The sequence below is a fragment of the Neofelis nebulosa genome, chromosome 4 (assembly GCF_028018385.1).
Source record: "Neofelis nebulosa isolate mNeoNeb1 chromosome 4, mNeoNeb1.pri, whole genome shotgun sequence".
Lineage (NCBI taxonomy): Eukaryota > Metazoa > Chordata > Mammalia > Carnivora > Felidae > Neofelis > Neofelis nebulosa.
The window spans coordinates 11,805,113-11,828,994 of NC_080785.1; the positions used below are offsets into that span (position 1 = coordinate 11,805,113).

At 39.5% G+C, this 23,882-nt stretch overlaps 2 protein-coding genes across 2 annotated transcripts; both read right to left on the bottom strand.

Moving 5' to 3' along the window:
* Positions 1 to 3,742: 3,742 nt before the first annotated feature.
* Positions 3,743 to 4,672, bottom strand: LOC131508364 (olfactory receptor-like protein OLF3). The gene has a single exon (XM_058723466.1). The coding sequence runs from the start codon at positions 4,670 to 4,672 to the stop codon at positions 3,743 to 3,745; it is 930 nt and encodes a 309-aa protein (XP_058579449.1).
* A 14,306-nt stretch (positions 4,673 to 18,978) lies between these two features.
* On the bottom strand, positions 18,979 to 19,914 carry LOC131508365 (olfactory receptor-like protein OLF3). The gene has a single exon (XM_058723467.1). The coding sequence runs from the start codon at positions 19,912 to 19,914 to the stop codon at positions 18,979 to 18,981; it is 936 nt and encodes a 311-aa protein (XP_058579450.1).
* Positions 19,915 to 23,882: the final 3,968 nt, after the last annotated feature.

The window sequence follows — 23,882 nt, forward strand, 5'->3', positions numbered from 1 at the left end:
GACGTTTTCATGGATTACAATTAATGATGGGAAAACTAAGTAAAGTATGACTTAAAATGCTAAAAACAAAGCAAATAATTTGAGTAGTTAGTGGTATTTCAAGTAAAAGACCCAAGAAAAAAACAGGCCTACCTTTAGAGAAAATGACCTGATATTAATGCACAGTTAAAAGGGGTGACACAAAATGTTAGGCTAATCTTTTCATCAAATGAAAAGACCTTCATGTAATAAAGGAAAGAAAAAGCAGCACAAGAAAATGATTCCTTCCTATGATGCACAAAAGAACGAACTAGCTATTTTAAATTAATTGCATTCATCCAGATCCTGAATTTTATGCTAAGGTTCTAGAAAACTAGTATATGCTGTTTCATAGCCCCTTTTCATAATCTGTGAGAATAGGACCCATACCAGGAAGTTAAGGACAAACAAATGTAGAGTATTTTTATTTAAAAATTTCCAAATTATCAGGAGGATGGATTTTAAAACACAGGCATATTAACGTGGAAAAATTCTAGGATTAACTATCAAGCATTGTTTGTGAGCTTTTACTAGCCTGTCGTTAGCACTCATTAGGAACAAACTGAAGTTCATTAAGAACAAATAATGTCATGAGAGGCCACCTTCATGGCCTTGCTAACTTTGCTTTCAATATTGATAGGTTGGTGGGTTGAAATAAAAAGGTGGTGTTGTTGTTTTTGTTTTGTTTTGTTTTGTTTTTTTACAATGCAATATATTGGTAGTTTTGGTTAGACCAGAGCTGATAGGCTGATAAATCAGAATGTGGGGCTAGCATTTGTTATGGCCTTAACTGTCCCACCAAAATTCATATGTTACAGTCCTAGCCCATAGTACCTCACAATGTGACTGTATTTGGAGATAAGGCCTTTAAAAATGTAATTAAGATCAATGAGGTCATATATACAGGCCTTAATACAATGTTACTGGTATCCTTATAAGAGGAGAAGATTAGGGGTGCCTGGGTAGCTCAGTCGGTTCAGCTCGGGTCATGATCTCGTGGTTTGTGAGTTCAAGCCCTGCATCAGGCTCTGTGCTGACAGCTCAGAGTCTGGAACCTCCTTCGGATTCTGTGTGTGTCTCTCTCTCTCTGCCCCTCTCCCACTTATGCTCTATCTCTGTCTCTCAGAAATAAATATTAAATTTTTTTTTAATAAATTAAAAAAAGAAAAGAAGATTAGGGGGTGCTTGGGTGGCTCAGTCAGTTAGGCGTCCAACTTGGGCCCAGGTCATGGTCTCACAGTTTGTGGGTTCAAGCCCCATGTCAGGCTCTGTGCTGACAGCTTGGATCCTGGAGCCTGCTTCAGATTCTGTGTCTCCCTCTCTCTCTGCCCCTCCCTCGCTCACGCTCTCTCTCTCTCCTTCAAAAATAAATAAACATTAAAAAAAGAGAGATTAGGACACAGACGTGCACATGCAGAGGAAAGACCATGTGAGGGCACAATAAGGAGACAGGCATCTGCAAGCCAAGGAGAGAGGCCACCACAGAAACAACACTGTCAATGCCTTGATCTTGGACCTCCAGCCTCTAAAACTGCAGGAAAATAAATTTCTGTTGCTTAAGCCACTCTGTCTGTGATGTTTTGTTATGGGAGCCCTAGCAAACTAATACAGCATCTGTTGCTTACTAGATGTCTTCAAGGAAGGCTGGATAGACCACTCTGTGAGCATCAAAGAATGTCGGAGGAATGTCTTTGCTGCCATGGGATGTTCAGTGTCACAGAAACAGATACCCAGACTTCGTCTTTGATTTTCCCTTGGAAAACAATTTCACTATAGTCGACTTACTCTGTACTAATGTCATGTTCAGTCATTCCAGGCGATGGTTGACCACTAGCCAGTCTTTTCCCTCCCTCCTTTCCCCTCTCCCTTATTTCATCCTCAAGAAATGTATAGAGCTCTAGCATAAAAGATGGAACTAGATTCACTGGGGATCTCACAGCTGTGCTTTGAAGAACATGCTCTTGAGAAACTGAAGACATTTTGTTACTAAAAGATGAGTCTAGAGGCATAGGCATTGGTTGTGATATGGGAGGTAGGTTTTTACTTCACCTGACACCCATCCTTGCAGGGGTTCTGGAGGACCTAGGATTTAGCACAATCTAAAGACCTTCAGGTTACATATTAACATGTCTGGGGATGCTCAAGATATGGGCATAGGAAGTACAAGAATAGACCCCACTTTTAGATACTATCAGATGGAGCTCAGAGCATCAAGAATTATTATTATGTAGGGGCCCCTGGGTGGCTCAGTCAGTTAAGCATCCAACTTCAGCTCAGGTCATGATCTCAGTTTGTGAGTTCAAGCCCCACATTGGGCTCTCTGCTGTCAGCAGAGCCTGCTTGGGATTCTCTCTCTCCGTCTCTCTGCCCCTTCCTTGCTCACTCTCTCTTTCTCTCTCTCTCAAAAATAAACGTTTTTTAAAAATAATTGTTATTATGTAAATTTAGCACACTTATATGCAACAGCAGGCAAGGACCAGAATATAACAGTTAAAAAGGTATTTGACGAAGCCTTATTATATCCTTCTAGATAAAATGATTAAAATATGCTTGAATAATTTATTTTAAAGTAGATTTAAAAGCATACACAAAATGTGCTCAATAAAGGTTTTCAATGTGGAAATAGGTTCACAGTGATATCTAGTTAAAATGTACCACTTGGTAATTCTTTTTATAACTGTTTCTGTTTATAATGTCTATGAAACAGAAAGAGAAAGTAAACTCCTAGAATACCTTTGAGAATCAAGATTCAAAATATTCTTGGTGAGTTGGTGTGACATGTGAAAATCAATAATAACAATTAGCAGAGCTAAATATACATATCTTCAGTTTAGTTTTTAAAAAATAAGAGTTCCATGGGTATGGAGATTTTGTAAACAGTTTATAGGAAACAGGTCTTGGGAATTAGTTAAATAAAAAACTACAGCTATGAATAATTTTGGAAATAATAGTGATGTTTGGGAAAGTAATGTCACTGAATTGTACCCTTAAAATGGTTACATTGGTAAATTTTATGTTTTATATATATTTTGCTACAATTAGAAACCAAAACTGTAGTGAAGCCACAGATATTTGGCATGTTACAAGCAGATTTGATTCTTGAAAAGCAGATGAGAGCCAACATACTGGTGTGAACAAATATTGTGTCGTATATTATTTATTTCAGAATATCATATCACACTCTATATTAAGGCACAAATTAAGTGTTGAAAGTTCTAAAACTGACATCATTTGAGAAAGAGTTAAAGAAACCATTTGTAATTATCCTGGGGCAAATAAGGCTGTTCTACAAATAAATGGAATCTTGTCATGTAGAAAGAACAGACATCCTCCATTTTGTTCCACAGGTAAAACAGATTTCATAGGTGACATTTGTCTCTTTATTCATTCCATGCCAGGTCTGCTGGATGGAGCTGCAGATCATTTCTTTATATATTAATATACTAATAAAATAAAAAATGGGCAGATGAAGTCTAAATACCACTGGATACCTGAGAGAAGACAATCTAAGGAGAGGCCCTCTCGTGGATCACTGACATGTGAATTATCTGGCATTGGCCTATATAAGGAAATTCATTACTCAGGTAGAAGGATGCTTTCTCCAAATGCAAGGGCATATTAGTCAACTTTAGTTTAAGTATGGGAGTCCTGTCTACCTCAGCTGATCTCCTTTTTGGTTTTGATGATAGATAACAAGAAGTGCTTATAATCTTTACTCTTTGTCTCAGAATTTCTCTAGAACCTTTTGGAGAGCAGCCATAACTTCCTTATTCCTCAAGCTGTAGATCATGGGGTTCAGCATAGGTGCCACCAGAGCATAGAATAGAGCAACCATCTTCTCCTCTTCCTCTGAGGAGGCTGACCGTGGCCCCAGGTAGGTGAAAATGGTAGCCCCAAAGCACATACAAACCACAGTGAGGTGGGAGGCACACGTCCCAAAGGCTTTGCTACGTCCCTGAGCAGAACGAATATTCAGAATGGCAGCAACTATACGAACATAGGAGAACAGAACCAGGAAACAGGGAAGCATGATCACCAGAAATCCTGAGATGGCCACCATGACCTTGTTGAAGGAGACGTCCACACAGGCTAGCCGTAGCACTGCTAAGGTCTCACAGGCAAAGTGATTGATAACACTGTGACACAGGGGAAGCCGGAAGGTAATGATTGTTTCCATCAGTGAATTGGTGAAACCAACCACCAAGCAGCCAGCAGCCAGCCCCACACACAGCTGTCCATGCATGATGACTGTGTAGTGTAGTGGGTGGCACACAGCCACATAGCGGTCATAGGCCATGGCTCCCAGCAGGAAGAACTCAGACCCACCCAGGGCCAGGGAGATGTAGAGCTGGAGCACACAGCTGTAGAATGGGATGGACTTCCGGGCTGAGAGCAGGTGGGCCAGCATTTGTGGGGCAAAACTGTTTGAATAACAAAGGTCCACAAAGGATAAAACACTAAGGAAGAAGTACATGGGGTTATGAAGCCTGCTGTCCAGTCTGATCAGAAGAAGAATGAGAACATTTCCCACCAGAGTCACCAAGTACATGGTCAGGACCAGGACAAAGAGGAAGACTTGCATCTTCCAATCACTGGACAACCCGAGCATAATGAACTCCCTCACCCATGTCTGGGTTTTATTTTCCTGGCCCATGAGTTTCTGAGGACCAAACTCTAAAGATGTTGAAAAAACAAATTACGAAAATTCGGGATTGGAAAGTGGCTTTTAGACCATATGGAGAGCTTACCCATCTGAACTTAAGTTCTTCTAGAACATCTCAGCCAAATCGTCATCCACACTCTGCTTGAACACATCCATATGAGGAGCACAATGGGATCCAGCTGTGCAGCTGGAAATCAAGGAGAAAAGAAGTTACATTCTTGGAATTCAATTTATTGGAATGTAATTTCTCCTCCCAAACATCTGCTCTTAAATGGGGGAAGGATATTAATGAAGTGTTTAGACTTAAAATCCTATTCCATTTAGTAGGTATTATAGAGAATTAATGTCTTTTTGGTGAGAAATTTTTTGGTTCATATGAAAGATATTTTTCTGAATTCTGATTGATGTCCAGTCCCACTTAACTTCCTTTTGTTTATTGGGTTTCCTCTCTAGATATGTCAGACACATCCTACTTACCCCTCCTCAGGGGAATGTATCCATGAAACCCTGGATGTTGTAAATAATATTCTTATATTTTCATTAATAAATTATTTTGAACTTATTTGCTTGACCTTGCCCTTTTGAGATTGCCAAGTAGAAGGTCTCCTCTCCACCTACCTCACACCAGTGACTGCGATGGGTGAGATCAACCCAAGATGGACAACTTTAAAAATCAGGTGTTGTTAGGGGCACTTGGGTGACTCAGTCGGTTGAGATTCTGACTTTGGCTCAGGTCATGATCTCGCAGTTTGTGAGTTTTATCCCTGCAATGGGCTCTGGGCTGACAGCTCAGAGCCTGGAACCTGCTTCGGAATCTGTGTCTCCATCTCCCTCTCTGCCCCTCCCCTGCTTGTGCGTGCGTGCGCGCTCTCTCTCTCTTTCAAAAATACATAAATGTTAAAAATTAAAAAATCAAAAAAGTCAGGTGTTGTTGGGGCACCTGGATGGCTAATTTGGTTAAGCATCCAACTCTTGATTTCAGCTCAGGTCATGATCTCATGGTTCATGGGTTTAAGCCCCGTGTAGGAGTCTGTGCTAACAACATAGAGTCTGCTTGGATGCTCTCTCTTCATTTCAAAATAAATAAATAATCATTTCAAAATAAATAAATAATCAGTTGTTTCATGAAAAGAAAGTATATATAGTTGCTAAAATTCATCTCCCATGCCCCTCAAGTGGAATTTAATAACTTGTTTAATAATATGAGGTTGTTACTCAACAATGATGTTTTCTCAAGGAAGGAACAGCTCATTCATTTCTCAATACACCATTGATGAGTCCTTACCCATGAAGATAGAAGGATAGAAAATCAGGTGTTAATTATAGAACATGAGGACATAGGCAGTAATTTTTTGACCCAAAACCAAAATTTCTTTTGTTTCTTTTCTTTTGCTCACTTACAAAAAGAAAGTAGTGATCCATACCTAAAGTATACAGATGGAAGTCTGAAGTCTTAGAGACCATCCTGTGACAGTACATGAAGGATCCACGTGAAATATTATTACCCCAATGGCTCCTTTGCTATTCATGCTATAACTATAGATAGCAGACTCCAACTGAATTTATCAAAAACTTCCATTTTTAGCTTAAAAACTTAGAATAATTATTAGAGATCATAACACTTATAACACAGGTGGCTGGGAGACTTAAGATTAAGGTTCATTGCCATGAAGATAGCAACATTCAGACCGTTAGTCATAAAATATACAGGATTTAGTATTGTTCTGAATAAGACCAGAAATGCCAAGGGATTTCTTAAAAACCGAGCTTTCAGAAATAGAGTGTTACACAGAAATCAGAGGAAATGATCAAACAATGTGAGAAATCCATTCAAGGCTTTGCCCTGGAAGCTTCCACTCACTCACACCAGAATTAACTGGAACAAGATATTTAGCTACAAGACTGGCAAAGAAATTCACAATGTAGGGGCGCCTGGGTGGCTCAGTTGGTTAAACGTCAGACTTCAGCTCAGGTCATGATCTCACAGTTCGTGGGATCGAGCCCTGTGTCAGGCTCTGGGCTGACAGCTCAGAGCCTGGAGCCTGTTTCGAATTCTGTGTCTCCCTCTCTCTCTGACCCTCCCTTGTTCATGCTCTGTCTCTCTCTGTCTCAAAAATAAATAAAAAGTAAAAAAAAAAAAAAAAAAAGAAATTCACAATGAAAGTAAAGCTCCTCACTGTGTAACAAAATAAGGGATTAAAAATCTTCATCACAAATAAGTAGGTCATAATCAAGAATGATATTTTTCCAGAATGTTTAAAATTCACAGGTTGTTCAGCCTCATGGCTAAAAACCAATAGCATAGGCTTAATTTTTTTTGTGTTCCTTCATTTGTAATTTCTGTTGCACCACACCTATTTGTACATTAGCTTTTCATTTTGCCATATTTTACATTGAGTTAAAAACTACTGTCATTATACTGGTTAGAAAATGTCCTAGTCATGAAAGCCCTGATCAAAGTACGGACTGGTATGTTTACAATACTTTCCTATCCTTACGTAAATGTATTTTTAGCACTCCAATGCTTTTTAGAGATTCACCAATAGCTAAAGAGAACACACTTCACACAGCTCTCTCTCTGACATCTGAAAATCTGCAGTTTTAGAAGAGAATTATACCTCCCTCTCTCTTTCTACACATCTGTATATATATTTATACATTTCAAGAATTGCTGAAAATGTAAATGAAGAAAGTAATAGTTATTTCATGTTTGCTGCTTTGTGTCAGGGTTTCACAAAATAAACCAAACAACTGTATAAATCACAATAAAACCTGAAACATACCAAAGTGTGATGGCTTGTTTCCAAGATGTATTTCTATTGTAACGTGTCCTTTAAAGCAACACCAGTGACTTGAACCGCATTGTATGTTAGACTGATTCCAGATCACCTTTCTTCAGTCCTGTCTTCCCAGGGCTCAGAGGTAACCCTGACACAGCCACTCTTCTAGGTACATCAGAGGTGTGCACATGCATGCAGGCTGCGTGAACGTGAAGGGGCCAGGTAATGCTAGATTCACGTATGTTGTCTGCACTCCTATAACCAGGACTTGAATGTGTTTTTTTTTTTAAATCAACCAATTACAGGGGCACCTGGGTGGCTCAGTTGGTTAAGCATCCGGCTTCAGCTCAGGTCATGATCTCACGTGTTTGTGAGTTTGAGCCCCACGTCAGGCTCCGTGCTGACAGCTTGGAGCCTGGAGCCTGCTTCGGATTCTGTGTCTCCCTCTCTCTCTGCCCCTCCCCTGCTCATGTTCTGTCTCTCTCTCTCTGTCAAAAATAAATAAACATTAAAAAAAATTTTTTTATTTTTTTTAAATCAAACAATTACAAAACTAGTAGCGTTTTCCTGCCTATCTCCAAACACACCCAAAATGAGGTCATTTGTCATTAAAGCCATGTTATGCTTGCTCAGTAATGTCGTCAGACAAGCACATTTCTGAGTGATACATAATTTGTATAAACGATTTTGCTTTTTTTTTTTAGTAAAATATATTTGATATATTTAAGAAGTGATGTGTTAGGACACCTGAATGGTTCAGTCAGTTGAGTCTCCAACTTTGGCTCAGGTCATGATCTCGCGGTTGGTGGGTTCAATCCCCGTGTTGGTCTCTCTGCCCTCAGCTGCTCTCAGCGCAGGGCCCACTTCAGATCCTCTGTTTCCCTCTCTCCTTGCTCCTCCCCCATTCTCTCTCTCTCTATCAACAATAAACATTTTTTAATTAAAAACTGAAAATAAAAAGCGATATGTAAAAGTAAATCTTATTGTAAAATTATTTCAGATAACTTACCTAAGTCAATTGCCCTGTGAATCATTAAGTTTTACAAAATCTTCTCAATCTTATCTATTCTTTTGGTGGCAGATGCTGGGAAAAAAACAAGCTCTTGAAACACTCCTGCTCATCTAGAGTGCAAAACTTCACTGGCTGGGAAGACTGTTAAGAGAAGAATTAAAAACCATAACTGCACTTGTGTCTGTATCAAGTTGATCTGAACTACTTATTTATTTCTTACTCTATACCAAATTAGACTAAATACTCTACATATCTAATAAGTAATATAACACAATACAACATAATACAATACAATATATAATAATCATCACAATAATACTCTGAACTTTGGCCCATTATTGGCAGGTGGCAAAGGAGGCGAAGTGACTAGCCAGAGGAGGGGTCCGCAGGTAAATGGGATTACCTGATAACTCAGGGTACATCCCTTGTGCTCCTGTGCACAGCATGACCCCATGTGCAGTGCAGTGATAGATCCTGTTGAAAGGCTGTGGATTCACCTAACATAAAAATCAGGAGACATATCAAGAGGACTCAGTTCCTTCTGCCTTTAATCCCACCACCTCAGAGTCATGGCGGAGCTGAGGAGGGGCCTGGCACTTACCCGTGATGTTGCAGTCTGTCCTCCAGGTCAAGGCCACAACAGGACAAGGAGGAACAAAGCACATCTCCCTCATTTACAAACTCTCTTGTAGTACGTGATTAGCCAGCCTCTTTCACAAACTCGGAAAGATGATTAGGCTTCTACTTTGTGTCTGATGTGGTGATGAGTGCAAGAGGGGGTCCATGGCAGGGAGTCATTTCTTTCTCCCTTAAGAAAAAATGAAGGGCTATGATTATGGACACTAATGGAAACAAAAACAATCTAATATCAGAAATGGATAAAGGTATGTGCTAACTGTTTAAAGTCAGCTTGCAAACGAAGATTAAACCTAAGTACAGTTTTGTTCAACCAAAAGACTATCCCTAACAAGGAAAAGATGAATCCCAACAAAGGATCCTGGGCTGCGGGCATGAGTCTGGTCTCAGTGGGGAGATTTGTCCCTTCTGATCTGCCTCCCACGGGGAACTTGGACCTGATTATCTGTAGTGGTGAGTACTTATGAGTAGTGTCAACACATCCCCCCTCTGCTTGAGTAAATAGTTCCTATCACACTAACATAAAAGGTGGCCTACATTTCCAGGCCACGTGATAATCACATCAAAGGCAGAGGTAAAATCTTGAGTGGCCAGCGGTGTAGTTAAACCCAAATCATTACACGGGCGGAGAAGAGATCCAGTTCTTTCCAGTCTGAGGGACACTTTCCAGAGCGCCCCCCTGGGGGTGCCACACACAAACATACTCACTCATGCTCCAGCTGTTCACAAAGTTCTTTCATACCTACTTAGTTGTACACTCACAACATAAAACCACAACTCTGGGATGTACTGATACTGAATTGTGCACTATAAAATGGTTAATTTTATGTGATATGAATTATACCCTAATTTTAAAATCTTCATTAAATGTCTTTCTTTAAAAAAAAAAAATCAAAACCAGCCCAAACTTAAATAAACAAGTAGTAAATAGGTAAGTATTTAACAGCAAAACTTACACAAAGTTAAACAGAAGAAGAGAAGAAGATATTGAGATGTAAGTAAGAATAAATAAATGGGCAAAGTCATCGATAAGCTCTCAATGGAAAGAAGCAAAAAGTCAGAGAGAGAATTAATGGTCAGAAAGGAAAAATGAAACCAGAAAGGAAGACAAAGAAAAAAAAGAGTACGTTGAAGAAGCCAAGGAAATAGAAATGAAACCAAATGAGGAAGAAATGGAAACAATGAAAATGGGAGAAAAGATTTATAGATGCCATTTTCTCGACATTTAATCAATGTACACATTGCTAAAGCTATCCAATATTTTATATACCACAGCTTCTTATATTTTATTTATTTTGGTATTCAATCCCAGAGTGTTACTTTTAGTCCTTTATTATTTATTATCGCAGCCCTTCTTTGCAGTGAAATTTTGTAGAATTTGCTCTATCATGGTAGAAATCCTGCTCAAAATAGATTTACCTGGGAAATTGATGAATTCCCAGAGAATATTAACAGTGAGATCTTTCAGGACAACCCTCCCACCACACACACACACAAATCTTCAGGACGAATTTTTCCCCAGTTACATTACTGAAAAACCCTAAATTTCCCACCAAAAAATAGCAGACTCAAAAACGCTTGGCTAAGGAACATGTATTTGGCATTACTGAAAGCCAAATTACACAGGCTTAATTTCGATTCTATGGCCACTTTACCATAATCTGTTTTGTAAAGAGAAGCAAATACTTTACCAGAGTCATCTCTGCATTGCCACAGCACACTGGAGATGCTCAGAAACCCAGATCCCTTTCCTCTGGGCTTTAAAAATAGTTGCGAAAGGAGAGGGGTATGGGACAAAGAAAAGAAGGTGAAGTAAAGTCATAGAGAGCAGACAGGACAAGAGGGGTGGCACAGATCTGAACAGAAGTTAGGACTCCTGGGTTGGGCTGCCTCCTGCACGCCGCCCCCCCCCCCATTCCCTCTCCTCTGCTCAGCTCCGACCTATCTAGCCCTGCTCCACTGTGACATTGTTTTCTCTTCCTTGACCCAGAGTACTTAGAGAATGAGCTTGAAGCTGCAAGCAGGCATGGGGAGTAGCCCACACAAGTGGAACAGCTGTATTTATCATTTACCAACAATGGCTCTGCCTCTTTGGAGCATTTTCATGCAGCTTGAACATTTGATTTGAATTTTGAAAGACCCCTTCCACTGGAATGAAGCTTTATGGAAAAGCATATGTTCCCCTAATATCCTAGCACAGCAGTTTTCATATCTGTAAAATAAAGAGAATGGCATAAACTGCGCCCTTCCTGGGGGGACATACACATAGTTATCTGGCAATAAAGAAAATAATGAAAATGCTTTATTAATAAGCAAATGGAAACACACTTGAAAATGTAAACTTGAAAATGACTGTTTTAACAACAAGCATCAGCTAAGCAGCCTATTCAGCGCGTGAGTGCGGACAGTGGGTCCCAGCAAAGCTTTGTTAGGTTCCTGACCAGCCCGAGATGGGCAGATGCGAGAAGCATTTCAGACAAGGATGTTACCCTAAAGACTTGTTCCCCAAATAGAAATTCTGTTTGGAGAGGAAACAGCTAACCTGTGAGGGAGTCCCCTTTCTCCTGACATCAGTGAAGAAAAGGACCATTGGCATAGCCAGGCCTCTTGGCCCTGTTTCCAGGAGTCAGCGGGTAGAAAGCAGAGATGAACACCAATGCCAGTTTATTAGCAGGCTCAGGCCACCACAGGTCGGGAACCCTTAAATCGCTTGAAACTCCTGGCTTCCTAATTTGGACAGCCAGAACACATTTTCTTGAGACAAATCTCCAGGAGAGGACAACTATGTCAAGCCACCATGCTGTCAGGCTTGAAGAACACAGGAGGGGGCTACAGATTACAGGAACTTGCTTTCAGAATTCATGTTGCTAAATAAGTGTTAAAAAGACACTTGCAAACTCACCTTTGGAGAGTGGAGGAGGTCATCCTGAGCCTTGGAAAAATGGCAGGGCTGGGCAAGTTGCGACATTTGAAGCAAGTGCAGTTCGAACAGATAACTTTCTCTAACTTTAGTGACGAAATCTCAAGGGGCCAATTATGCTTTGTTCATTAAATTTCCTGTCTTTTCCCTCCCCCTCTGTCTGGTCACTTCTGCACCAAACACCCTAACCCGCATTTCAACTTTGCCAATCAAAGTTTTGCTTCCTTGTCCCCGGTGCATAGAAAGGAGCTCTCCAAACTTTAATTTCTCAAGGGGATGGGATGCATCTGGGTTTTCACTGACACCACCCTTGCATGGTGGAAATTTTTTACTCCACTTGATAAGCATGAAGAGGTGATTACATCTCAAATTCCTCGTTCCAGTTCACCCATCTCCACATTCCTTTGAGCAATAGCTCCCAACCAGGCAACCCAGGGGTCAGTGGGATGCCTTGTACTTCATTGTCTGATCTAAGCATGGGCAGAGAGACTTCTTTCTGTACGCCAGGTCCTAAGGAGATGCTAAGGCGGGGCTGCTCCTTAGGTCTGGAATTCTACATCCTGTAACCTTCTGAAAACGTACACCTTTTCCTTTAAAGAAGAGAATCTTTGCTACCCTGGTTTGTACTTGGAGATTTTCAGCATTCAGAATCCTCAGTAAAAGTCCAGCCATCCTGTGTGGAAAAACTCCAGTGAGGATGTTAAGCTCTTGTGTAGTGAAACCTGTAGAAGCCCTGAGTATTCCCTTCTCCGAGAGTCAGGGAGAGCTCTGCTCATGGGCCTTGTGTCTGTGACAGTGACCAGGCTGCTGTCAGCCTCTGCTCGGCTACCTGGCATTGCTCTAGGAAAGGGCACGTGATTCATTCTCCCCAACTTACTGTGCGAGCTCTGACAATAGCATCTTCGCCCAGCCAGTGGTCTCAGACCCACTTCCTAAGCACAATAACCTGCCTGCAGGTGCTCTGTGAGTGCTGGAGCTGGAAGGGCAAGTGAGCTCTGGACCTTAAAAAGATAAGAGCAGAGGGGGGAAAGTTGCTCTCTAGCTTCCAAAATGTTGCTGACGTTTCTCTTAAAAGACTTTTTTTCTTATTTATTGTCCTCTTTGCAGATTTATTATCTTGTGTCCTAGGCTCTCACCATTATTTAGTACATTTTTAGGAGGAAGCAAATATAAACTCATTTGTCAAATGCACTTAATTTCCTCGCTTTTAGATATTTGGAGTTAATTTTTCATGGCATATAATAGGAAATATGATATTTCTTTGCCCTGCCAGTGGAGCCATTTGTCCCAACATCATTTATTTAGTGATACGTATTTTCCTATATTAATTTCACATTATACATTTATGATATGTTAAATTCCTACATGCAAAAGTTTCTTTGGGGATTGTATTTTGATTCATGCCTGTTTCTACACCAATACCACGGTTTTAATTGTACTTACTTTTATAATCTGCTTTGATGGATACTAAGGCAGGTACTCCCTCACCTTATTACACTTCTTTCTCAAAAACTTAATAAAAATGAAATGTCTTCAATCCACAGCACACATTATACCTAATGGAGAATCTATATATACTTTCCTTTGGGTCAGGAACCAGAAGGATACCTGCTATCATAGCTTCTGTTTAACCCAACATTAGAGGCCCTGGACTATGATATGAGTAAAGAAATAGATTAAGATGTACGAAGATTATAAGGAAAATTATCACTATTTACAAATGACATTATATACCTAGAAAAAAATTTTTCAACAATGAAATTTAAGAAGAACGACCTACAAGACCACGTTACAGAAATCAATAGCATTTCTGTACTCTAGCAATAACCAATGAGAGAAAAAAGAAAACACCATTTATAATGGCAACATAAGTTATAAAGTATTTAGGAATTTCTCATCAGAGAGTATACATGATTTGTACGGAGCACTTTGCCAAAACTTTCAGTCCTTATAATATTCGTCATCTACTTTTCCCATTTTATTTTTCTCTATAGCAATTGACACCTATAGTATACTATATATTAATTGTTTCTTATATGTATTATTTATTTTCCTTAAGTAGAATGTAATCTCCACGAAGACAGACCCTTTTGTTTGTTTTCACTGTTGTACCCACCATACTTGGAAGAATGTCTGCCCTATAATACACATGTAACAAATATCTGTCAAGTGAATGTGGAGAAAATATTAAAACTTTAAATAGCACATTAATGATTATCAGAATAACTCCAAAGACATTTCATTCTTTGGATGAGACAACTTAATATTATAAAGATGTCAATGCTCCAAAATGAATCTACATATTCAGTGCAAACCTGATCAAAACTTTAAATGAGCTTTTTGGGGAACTTAATAAAATTACTCAAAAATTTATATGAAATACATTACTCTATAAATAGCTATTTGTAGATGGACTATAAATAAATACAAATATAAATATGCCAGCTATTTTGATTATATACTTAATAACTTTGAAAAAAGAAGATGTGTTTGGCCATCTTATTTGATAAGCTACACATGACCAATGAAGGCTTATTATAAACCAAGAAGACTTCTAAAAATAGAATAATAGAATTGTATAGTGAAAGTGCAAACAAATGAACAAAGAGAAAAGAATAGAGTTCAAAAACAGATCTGTACATAGTACATTAAAGTTACTGCAGGGGCGCCTGGGTGGCACAGTCGGTTAAGCGTCCGACTTCAGCCAGGTCACGATCTCGCGGTCCGTGAGTTCGAGCCCCGCGTCAGGCTCTGGGCTGATGGCTCTGAGCCTGGAGCCTGTTTCCGATTCTGTGTCTCCCTCTCTCTCTGCCCCTCCCCCGTTCATGCTCTGTCTCTCTCTGTCCCAAAAATAAATAAAAAATGTTGAAAAAAAAAAGTTAAAAAAAAAAAAGTTACTGCAGATAGATGAGTAAAGAATAGACTGTTTGATAAATGGACCACAACATGGAAGAAAACCCACCAGATCCATATTTGACAACATATGGAGAAGAAAACATCAGATAAACTAAAGAAATAACCGTGAATGGTAAAAGTAGACAATTTAATTAAATAGGAAAATAGAATATTTTATGACCCTGTTGCAGGACTTTTTTGGGGGGGAAAACTTCCTAAGCATAAATCATAGAACAAAAATTGGCTGAATCAGCTTATATCAAAATAAAGGTTTTCTGTTCAACAAAGGACTGAATGAATGAAGTTAACAGAGAGATAACAGCTTGGAGACATGTAATTGCAATGACTATAACAGGAAGGACCGTATTTATAATATACACACCGACAAGGAAATGGCAAAAGACCAAAAGAAAATGAATGCTCAGAGTACAGCAATAGAAACCCAAATGGTGGATAATATTATTCACTCAGAAAATATTCATCATGTGCCCACTAGGAGACAGACACTATTTGAGACACTTGGTACACATAAATGAACAAAACAAAGAATGCTGCTCTCAAGGGGCTTATGTTCTGGGAGTCGTGAAGGGGTAGGAGGTAGACATTAAAAATGAGTTAGTTGAGGGGTGTCTGAATGGCTCAGTTGGTAGAGCATCAGACTCTTGATCTCAGGGTCATAAGTTCAAGCCCCACATTGGGTGTGGAGCCTACTACTTTAAAAAAAAATGAGTTAATTGCAAATATGTTGGAAAAAATAAGTAGGTAAGAGGGAGCAGGTGTAGGGGGCACGGAGAAAATTTGCATATTAAATGGGGCAGTGATGATAGTTGAATGAAGAATTAGAGGGGATGAGGAAGTGGCCATGAGGAAAAAGCATTCTAGGTACAGTATAGTTGAAAACAGGCCTGTGTCCATTGTAAAGATTTTAGGAATTCTGAGTAATTATAGGTTGAAAAGAGGAATGGCATCATTTGACTTTTGTTTCAGAGGGATCGCTCTGAGTGCTGGGAAATAGGAATAGAAACAGAGAAATATGCTGTAGACTATTGTAGTAATGCAAGTGGGAGATGATGGTGACTCACGCCAGGATACAGGAGTAGAGATGATAAGTGATTGTATTCTATATATATTTTGAATGTAGAGACAACAGGATATTCTTGCAGATTTGAATCAGATATGAGAAAAAGAGAGTGGTCTAACCACTGCAATGATGGAGTTATCATGAACCTCTTAGGTAGGGAAGGCATGGATAGAACAGAATGGGGTGTAGATGGAAATCAAGAGTCCATGTATGAAGACATAGTCATATGGATTACTTATCAGAGTAATGAAAAATAAAATAATTTTAGATCTTTCAGGCTAGAAAAATTCAAAACATGCATGCTGTGGATAGAGAGGGATCCTCAGGCACTGAAGTAGGAGTAGAGACTTACAAAGCCATTCTGGTGAGCATTATCTATAACCTAGCATGTTGTTTCTTGAGAATATTCCTCAAATAAATTCTCACACAGCTCTTTAAGTGTGCGTTATTACGATGTTTATCAGAGGGCCATATGTGATGGTGGGAAGTTGGGTGCCATAACAGAGTGTTAGCTAGAATATGGATTACTATGGATCACTATGAACCGTTAGAAGTAATAGACTAGCCATATGTATGGATCTTAAAAATATAGTGGTGAGTGAAAACAACTACAACACAACATGAGTAGTTACAAATACAATACATTCTTAACAATTACATAAATATGCTCTCAAACATAATTACATACATGAAACATATTAGAAGAGTTGTCCACACAAGGAAGAAATAAAAATGAGATAAAAGATAATTAATTTTTAACTTTTTAATTCAGCAAAGTTACGCACACCATTATATTAGTTTCATGTGTACAATAGAGTGATTCAACAGTTCCATACGTCATCACTAGTGCTCATCATGATGAGTGTACCCTTAATCCCATTCACCTATTTCACCCATCTTCCACCCACCTGCCCCCTGGTAACCATCTATTTGTTGTCTATAGTTAAGGGTCTGTTTTTTTGGTTTGTCTCTCTTTTCTTTGTTTGTTTTACTTCTTAAATTCCACATATGAGTGAAATCATACATTATTTGTCATTCTCTGACTTATCTCACTTAGCATTATGCCCTCTATATCCATCCATGTTGCTGCAAATGGCAAGATTTCATTATTTTTTATGGCTGAGTAATATTCCAGTGTGTGTGTGTGTGTGTGTGTGTGTGTGTGTGTATACACACACCACATCTTCTTGGTCCATTCTTCTAGCAGTGGCAAGTTGGGCTGATTCCATAATTTGACTATTGTAAATAATGTTGCAATAAACACAGGGTTGCATATATCTTTTCTAATTAGTGTTTTCATATTTGTTGGGTAAATGCCCAGTAGTAAATTATTGGATCATATAGTAGTTCTATTTTTAATTTTTTTAGGAACTTCCATATTGTTTTCCATAGTGGCTGCCACGAATTAATTTTTAACAATTAATAAAATGCAGATGATAATGATCCATCTATTGAGGAATATGATTAATTATCTCTGGTGCAACAGCCAGACAACATCAGACCCCACATGTGTGAAGCGGGACTTTATTCGAAACAGGATAAAGATGTGACCACATTTATTTTCTAAGAAAAGGTGCCTTCTGCAGGTCAAATGGCCTGGGCCACTCAAATAAATTGCAGGATAAAGAAAGAGTTGAACATAACTTATAGATTAAAGAGACTTCAAAGACATACCAAGCACATTCTATTTTGACTATGTTAAGAATGTAACTCACATGATATAAATGAAGGTGTTAAGCAAGCAACTGGATACATGTGTTTAAAGCTCATGAGAAAGCTTGAGCTTTTGCCTGCCTCAGAGCTAAAAATTATATAACAGATGAACGGCTGAGATATTGAGAGATCAGAGATTGGGGGAGAGAGAGAGATCTATAGATAGATGCCATGGTTATGGGTAAGATGGTCACCTGGAGCAGACAGAGCACAGAATCTACTACAGCCATACAATAGAAAGAAAGTTCATTTTGAACAACTGTATACGGAGAGAAGGTTGCATAATGCTTAGCCCTACAATTTTGTCCTAAAAACTATTTATAAAAATAGTTGAATATGAAGACTCCTGGGTGGCTCAGTTAAGCGTCCAACTCTTGATTCCAGCTTGGGTCATGATGTCACAGTTCATGAGATCAAGGCTCCGTGCTGACAACTGACAGTAAGGAGCCTACTGGCATTCTCTGTCTTCTCTCTGCCCCCGCTTGTGCGTGAGCTCTCTCTCAAAATAAATAAACATTAAAAAATATAGTTGAGGAGCACCTGAGTGGCTCAGTCAGTGAAACGTCCAGCTTTGGCTCAGGTCAAGATCTCATGGTCTGAGAGTTTGAGCCCCGTGCCAGGCTCTGTGCTTACAGCTCAGAGCCTGAAGCCTGCTTCGAATTCTGTGTTTCCCTCTCTCTCTGCCTCTCCCCCACTCTCCCTCCCTCAAAAATAAACATTAATTTTTTTAAATACTTGAATATCTATACCACCACCCTAGAAAGTATTTTACATAGATTATCTATAATCTTCAAAATAATCACACATTGAATGTCATTCCTTCTTTTGATGGTTGAGGAAACTGGAGGTCAGAGATATTAACATATTTGTTAAAGTCACATTGCTGGTGATGGGTGGGTCAAGATGTAAAGCGTGGCTGCCCTCATTCTGAGACTTTTCATTGTCCACACTGCATTTCCTAGGGGCATATGCAGGAGAAATAAGAAAGGGGAGGGGAGAATGCGAACTCTGGAAAGACTGCTAACCCAGAAGACCCGAACTTAATAACTGGATGCTTTTTTTTTATTTTTAATGTATGCATAATAAGGTGGTAATACATAGTCAAAATGTGGACTAATGTGAAAAGTCAGTCTTCAAAACTGTGCTCACCTTGATCTACCTTATCAGCAAATCTGGAGAAAAGGGCATGTCCATCATTTCCTCTTTGTTTGAAATGTCATTCTTTGGGCTTTTGGAAGGAAGGAGAAATTCTTTGAATCTTCACCTTTTTTCACTTAATTTTCCCAACAGTCTTCTTAGGGCGCTCATTACCTCCTTGTTCCTCAAGCTGTAGATTAAGGGATTTAGCATCGGGGTCACCACAGCGTAGAATAGAGCGACCATCTTCTCTTGCTCTGCTGAGGAGCCAGCAGAGGGTCTCAAGTATGTGAAGATGGCTGTTCCAAAGCACATGGAAACCACAGTGAGGTGGGAAGCACAGGTCTCAAATGCTTTGCAGCGTCCTTGGGCGGAGCGGATATGCAGAATAGCAGCAACTATACGAGCATAGGAGAACAGAACCAGAAAACAGGGAAGCATGATCACCAAAAATCCTGAGATGGCCACCATGACCTTGTTGAAGGAGATGTCCACACAGGTCAGCCTCAGCACAGCCAACATCTCACAGGCAAAGTGATTAATGACATTATGGCACAAAGGTAGCTGGAAGATGATCACTGCCTGCATCAGTGAATTCATGAAGCCAGCCCCCAAGCAGCCAGTAGCCAGCGCCAGGCAAAGCCCCCCATGCATGATGGCTGTGTAGTGCAGCGGGTGGCACACCGCCACATAGCGGTCATAGGCCATGGCTCCCAGCAGGAAAAACTCGGAGCTGCCCATGGCCAGGGAGATAAACAGCTGGAGCACACAGCTGTGGAATGGGATGGACTTCCGGGCTGACAGGAAGTGAACAAGCATCTGTGGGACGGTGCTGTTGGTATAACAGATGTCCACAAATGACAGGACACTGAGGAAAAAGTACATAGGTGTGTGTAGCCTGCTGTCCAGTCTGGTAAGGAGGATGATGAGGAAGTTCCCCAGCACAGTCACGAGATACATGACCAGGAAAAGGACAAAGAGGGAGACCTGAGTGTTCCAGCATCTGGACAGCCCCAGCAGAATGAACTCACTCATCCAGGTCTGGTTTTCCCTGCCCATGAGCCTCTGAGGACCAAATCCAAGTTATAAACCAATAAATACCAGATAACTAAGGTGGCAGAGGGGCTGATGAGGTCATTCAGACCGAAAGCCATCTAACATTGCATTGTGTGCTTTCCCAGATTATATGTCTCCTTCAGGGTTTGGGACCACAATAGAACCCATTGATATGGCTCAATTCAAGGAAGGAGAAAATGCTTCTCCTTCCTTAAATAGGAAAGTTTTTATTAAAATGCTTAGACATTTGAGTTAAAAAGATTAATGAAAACATCCTTTTCTTTCTTAGGGCCAGTTCCTAAACAAGGAGTTTGTTTACTTCTTTGTAGGATACCAGTATCCCCTCCTTACTACCTCAAAACCCATACTGAATGGAGCCTAACAGGCATTAACTGTTGTTTTTAATTTACCATTTTACTTCCAGAGTATCTATGCAAATGAAAAACTCAATTTTCACCATTTTAAAATCAGAAGTTTTAGGTTGCAAGTTAGAAGGTAGCAAATATAAAACAGATTTTTCAGCAGCAAAAAAAAAAAAAAATGAAAACATTGCATTTCACAGTCAGTGAAATAAAGAGTGAAGGCCTTGGGTGATCAGCCTGTTTTGGAAAATCTTCATCTGTCTTATCTTTGTGAGAGGGTAAGAGGAAAGAATCTGCAATGTTCTTTTCCTCCTCCTTTGGAAGAGTAGCATAGCACGGGTATGACTGGGAAGAAACAAATCAAAGTCAAAGATGCATTAAGTAGCTTCCCTAAGAAATGACAGGCACTCAAATACTTGCCACATATATTAGCCTATTAACTAAGACATAATGAAAAACTGGCTGCACATTCTGCTGACTCTGTATGTATCCTGGGTAGTGATCCTGGGTTTGGAGTCTGTTCTCTGATGGAACATAGTTAACCAGAATTAATTCAATGAAAAGACTGTTGATTATCTTTTCTTTTATCCTCATCTGAGATATTTGACTATTTTTCCTCCTTAGGAAACTGTCTTATCGCACCCTTGTGCTAATGCTCCCTCTACCATAACTTACATGACCAGAAGGTGATACTCTAGTCTGCTCAATAACATCTCCAAACTCTGTAATCCTGCTGACGTATCAGTATTTCAGAAAGTTCAAGGGCTCTAGTATTCAGAAATTCTCTTTAGAACTCATGAATCTTGTTTGCACCTTACTCAAATCATAAGTCATTTCCAAAAACCTCATGAACTACTCTCAATTTCCCACATCCTCTGTCCCCCTAATTACTCTGCCCTTTGGGTAGAGAAAGTCAAACTCATGCACAGCTGTCCCAAGGAGACATTATCTGCTTGCTGTCTGTGATCAGATAATGCCATTTGTGATGAAAATCACACTTTTTGTGAAGGGTACTCATGACAGTAAATGCAGCTAACCACAGATAAATAGGGTGCCTGAGATGCTGGGATTAGCCAGCAGAGAAGGGTCTGTGGGCATTTGCATATGAATGCAAATCTTTACCTATGAATAAACCAAGCCTGATAAACCATACTCACACTAAGAGATAATTTATGCAAGTTACAACGAGGGGAAACGATATAAGTACAAAGTGTTCTTTAATTCTTTAGAATTTACTCCAGAGCTTCAAGAGGTAAGCAAGTTACTTTATTATGTTTCTATCAAAGAAGGAGGAAACATATTTCTTTAGCCCTAATGAAAAAGGAAAAATTGGGATACAAAGGTATCCAGGCCAAAGTTCTTGGGTACAAAGGAGAGACACAAGCGACCTTAAAGGGGAAAACTCTGTATCTGGGACCATCAATGGAACTGGACCATCTACAGATAGTATTTCATGAGCTAGTCCTGGGAAGGTGAATGGAGGAACTTGACCAGCAGAGGGCTACAAGAAACAATAACAACAACAACAACAACAAAAACAAAAAACCGTGCTGGAGGTATCCGACGATTAATGTATTCTCAGGTACCAAATAAGGAGAATTTGCTTAAAAATCTGATTAAAAAAATCTCTTAGAGGTTTGAGTCTTTCACTTCTCAAAAACTGATAACTACTTAAGGGCTTGATTTTTAAATGTAGTAATGCCTGATTTTTAAAGGTCAGGGGCTTCCTTAAAGGCCCAGGAAGGTGTGGATTACAAATAGAAACACCCATGCTTAGCATGGTTTCTGCTGGCGCAATAGAAAGTTTGAAGCCAGCTATCTAGATGAAATCACATTATGACCATCATCATTTAAGAACGCTGGTTAGCACAAACCTGTCTGCTGGTGCAGATTTCCAGGAGTGGGCAGGTGCCAAGGGGTGCAGTATGGTGCAGGGGATATGACCTGTGGTGGCTCAGCCCAGTGATCCCTTTGGATGCAGCCAAAACCCTATGCTAGATGCTGCATTTCCCAGAGGTATCTGAAAGAACTTTCTCCTCAGTTTGACTACCCAAAATATATATTCTTTATATTATCTATACATATAGATACATATAGATCTATATCTATAGATAACATAACACTATGTGTTAACTATATTGGAATTAAAATGTTAAACTTAATAATAATAAATTTAATAAAATTAAAAATATATGTTTTCTCTAAACCGATTGCCAAAATGAGACATTTTTGTCTCTGGTTACCAGATTCAATCCAATTGCCACATGAGGCAAGGAAGATGTTGTGTGTGAAGGAAACCCTGGGTTCCCTGACTGCTGGCCCTAAGAACCCAGTAGAACACCTCTGAGAATGACTACCTTACCTCCAGGATGGAAGGTCATCATTGCCCCCAGGAAGAGCAGAGATGGGTAAGATGTGGGATTTGGAAGAAGTCACTTTCTCTTTCCTTGGAGAGACAACCTCTATGGGCCAATTATACTGTGGTGATTAGGCTTCTATTACTTCTCTGAATGGTGACTTCCTCACCTGAGACTCTCACTTATTTTTCAAAAGAATTTACAAATAAGAATTTAGTTTGTCCTGACCCAAGAACACGAGAAGAGAATCCAAAGCCTCAGTTTCCTCTGGAGACACTTTCCTGTCTTTGCTGCAGTTTCCCTCTGAGAGAGTTACAACTTGCCCATGACTTTCTGGTCCATGCACCCAGGATTGAGACCATTTGACCCAAAGTGCCCAATTATTTTGGGATCACTGAGGAGCCCTTCAAGCAACATCTCCTATAACGTGATTCTGAAGTTGTACATGAGCTATAGACAGATATTCTCTTCACAACTGATGGAACTATTTGGTGAGACTTCTCCCCTTTTTGTCTCACTATTGGAAGGCTTTTAATTGGACACTATCAAATTATTTGAATATTCTTGTATCTAGATGTCTGCTCTCATATTCTGCAAATATGACACAAATCTACAAGCCAGTTTAAGCATCTCAAAATATATATCCATTCTATTGATAGACATTTAGGTTGTTTCTAGTTTGTGGCTATTGAAAATAAGATGGCTAGGAACATCCTCCCCTCCTTTTCTCTCTCTCTCTCTCTCTCTCTCTCTCTCTCTCTCTCTCTCTCTCTCACATACACACACACACACACACACACACACACACACACACGACAGTTTTGTCATATATATCCATTTCTGCTACCTAGAAGTGCAATAGCTGCATCATGGATTATGTGCAGGTCTGTCTTCAGCTAATATTGTCAAAACAGTTGTGCCAATTATATTCCCACCAACTATGTATGTGTGAAGATTTCTTTTGGTCTAAACTTTATCCTTAGAATGTCAGTCTTCTTCATTTTCACCATTCTGATGGGCATAGAGTAGTATCTCATTGTGATTATATTTTACATTTCTCTGATAACTAATGAGTCTGTGCATATTTTTAAATATTTATTGGCCATTGAAGATTCCATTTTCTGAGGTGTGTGTTCAGTTTCTTGTCTGTTTTTCTATCGGATTATCTCTCTTTTTCTTATTGATTTTAGTTCTTTGGATATTTTTTATATGAGTCTGTTGTTTATATAGATCACAAATGTTTTCTCCCACA

What these genes read in the sequence shown, in the direction of transcription:
- LOC131508364 (XM_058723466.1), bottom strand. Translation starts at nt 4,672, where the DNA reads ATGGGCCAGGAAAATAAAACCCAGACATGGGTGAGGGAGTTCATTATG.
- LOC131508365 (XM_058723467.1), bottom strand. Translation starts at nt 19,914, where the DNA reads ATGGGCAGGGAAAACCAGACCTGGATGAGTGAGTTCATTCTGCTGGGG.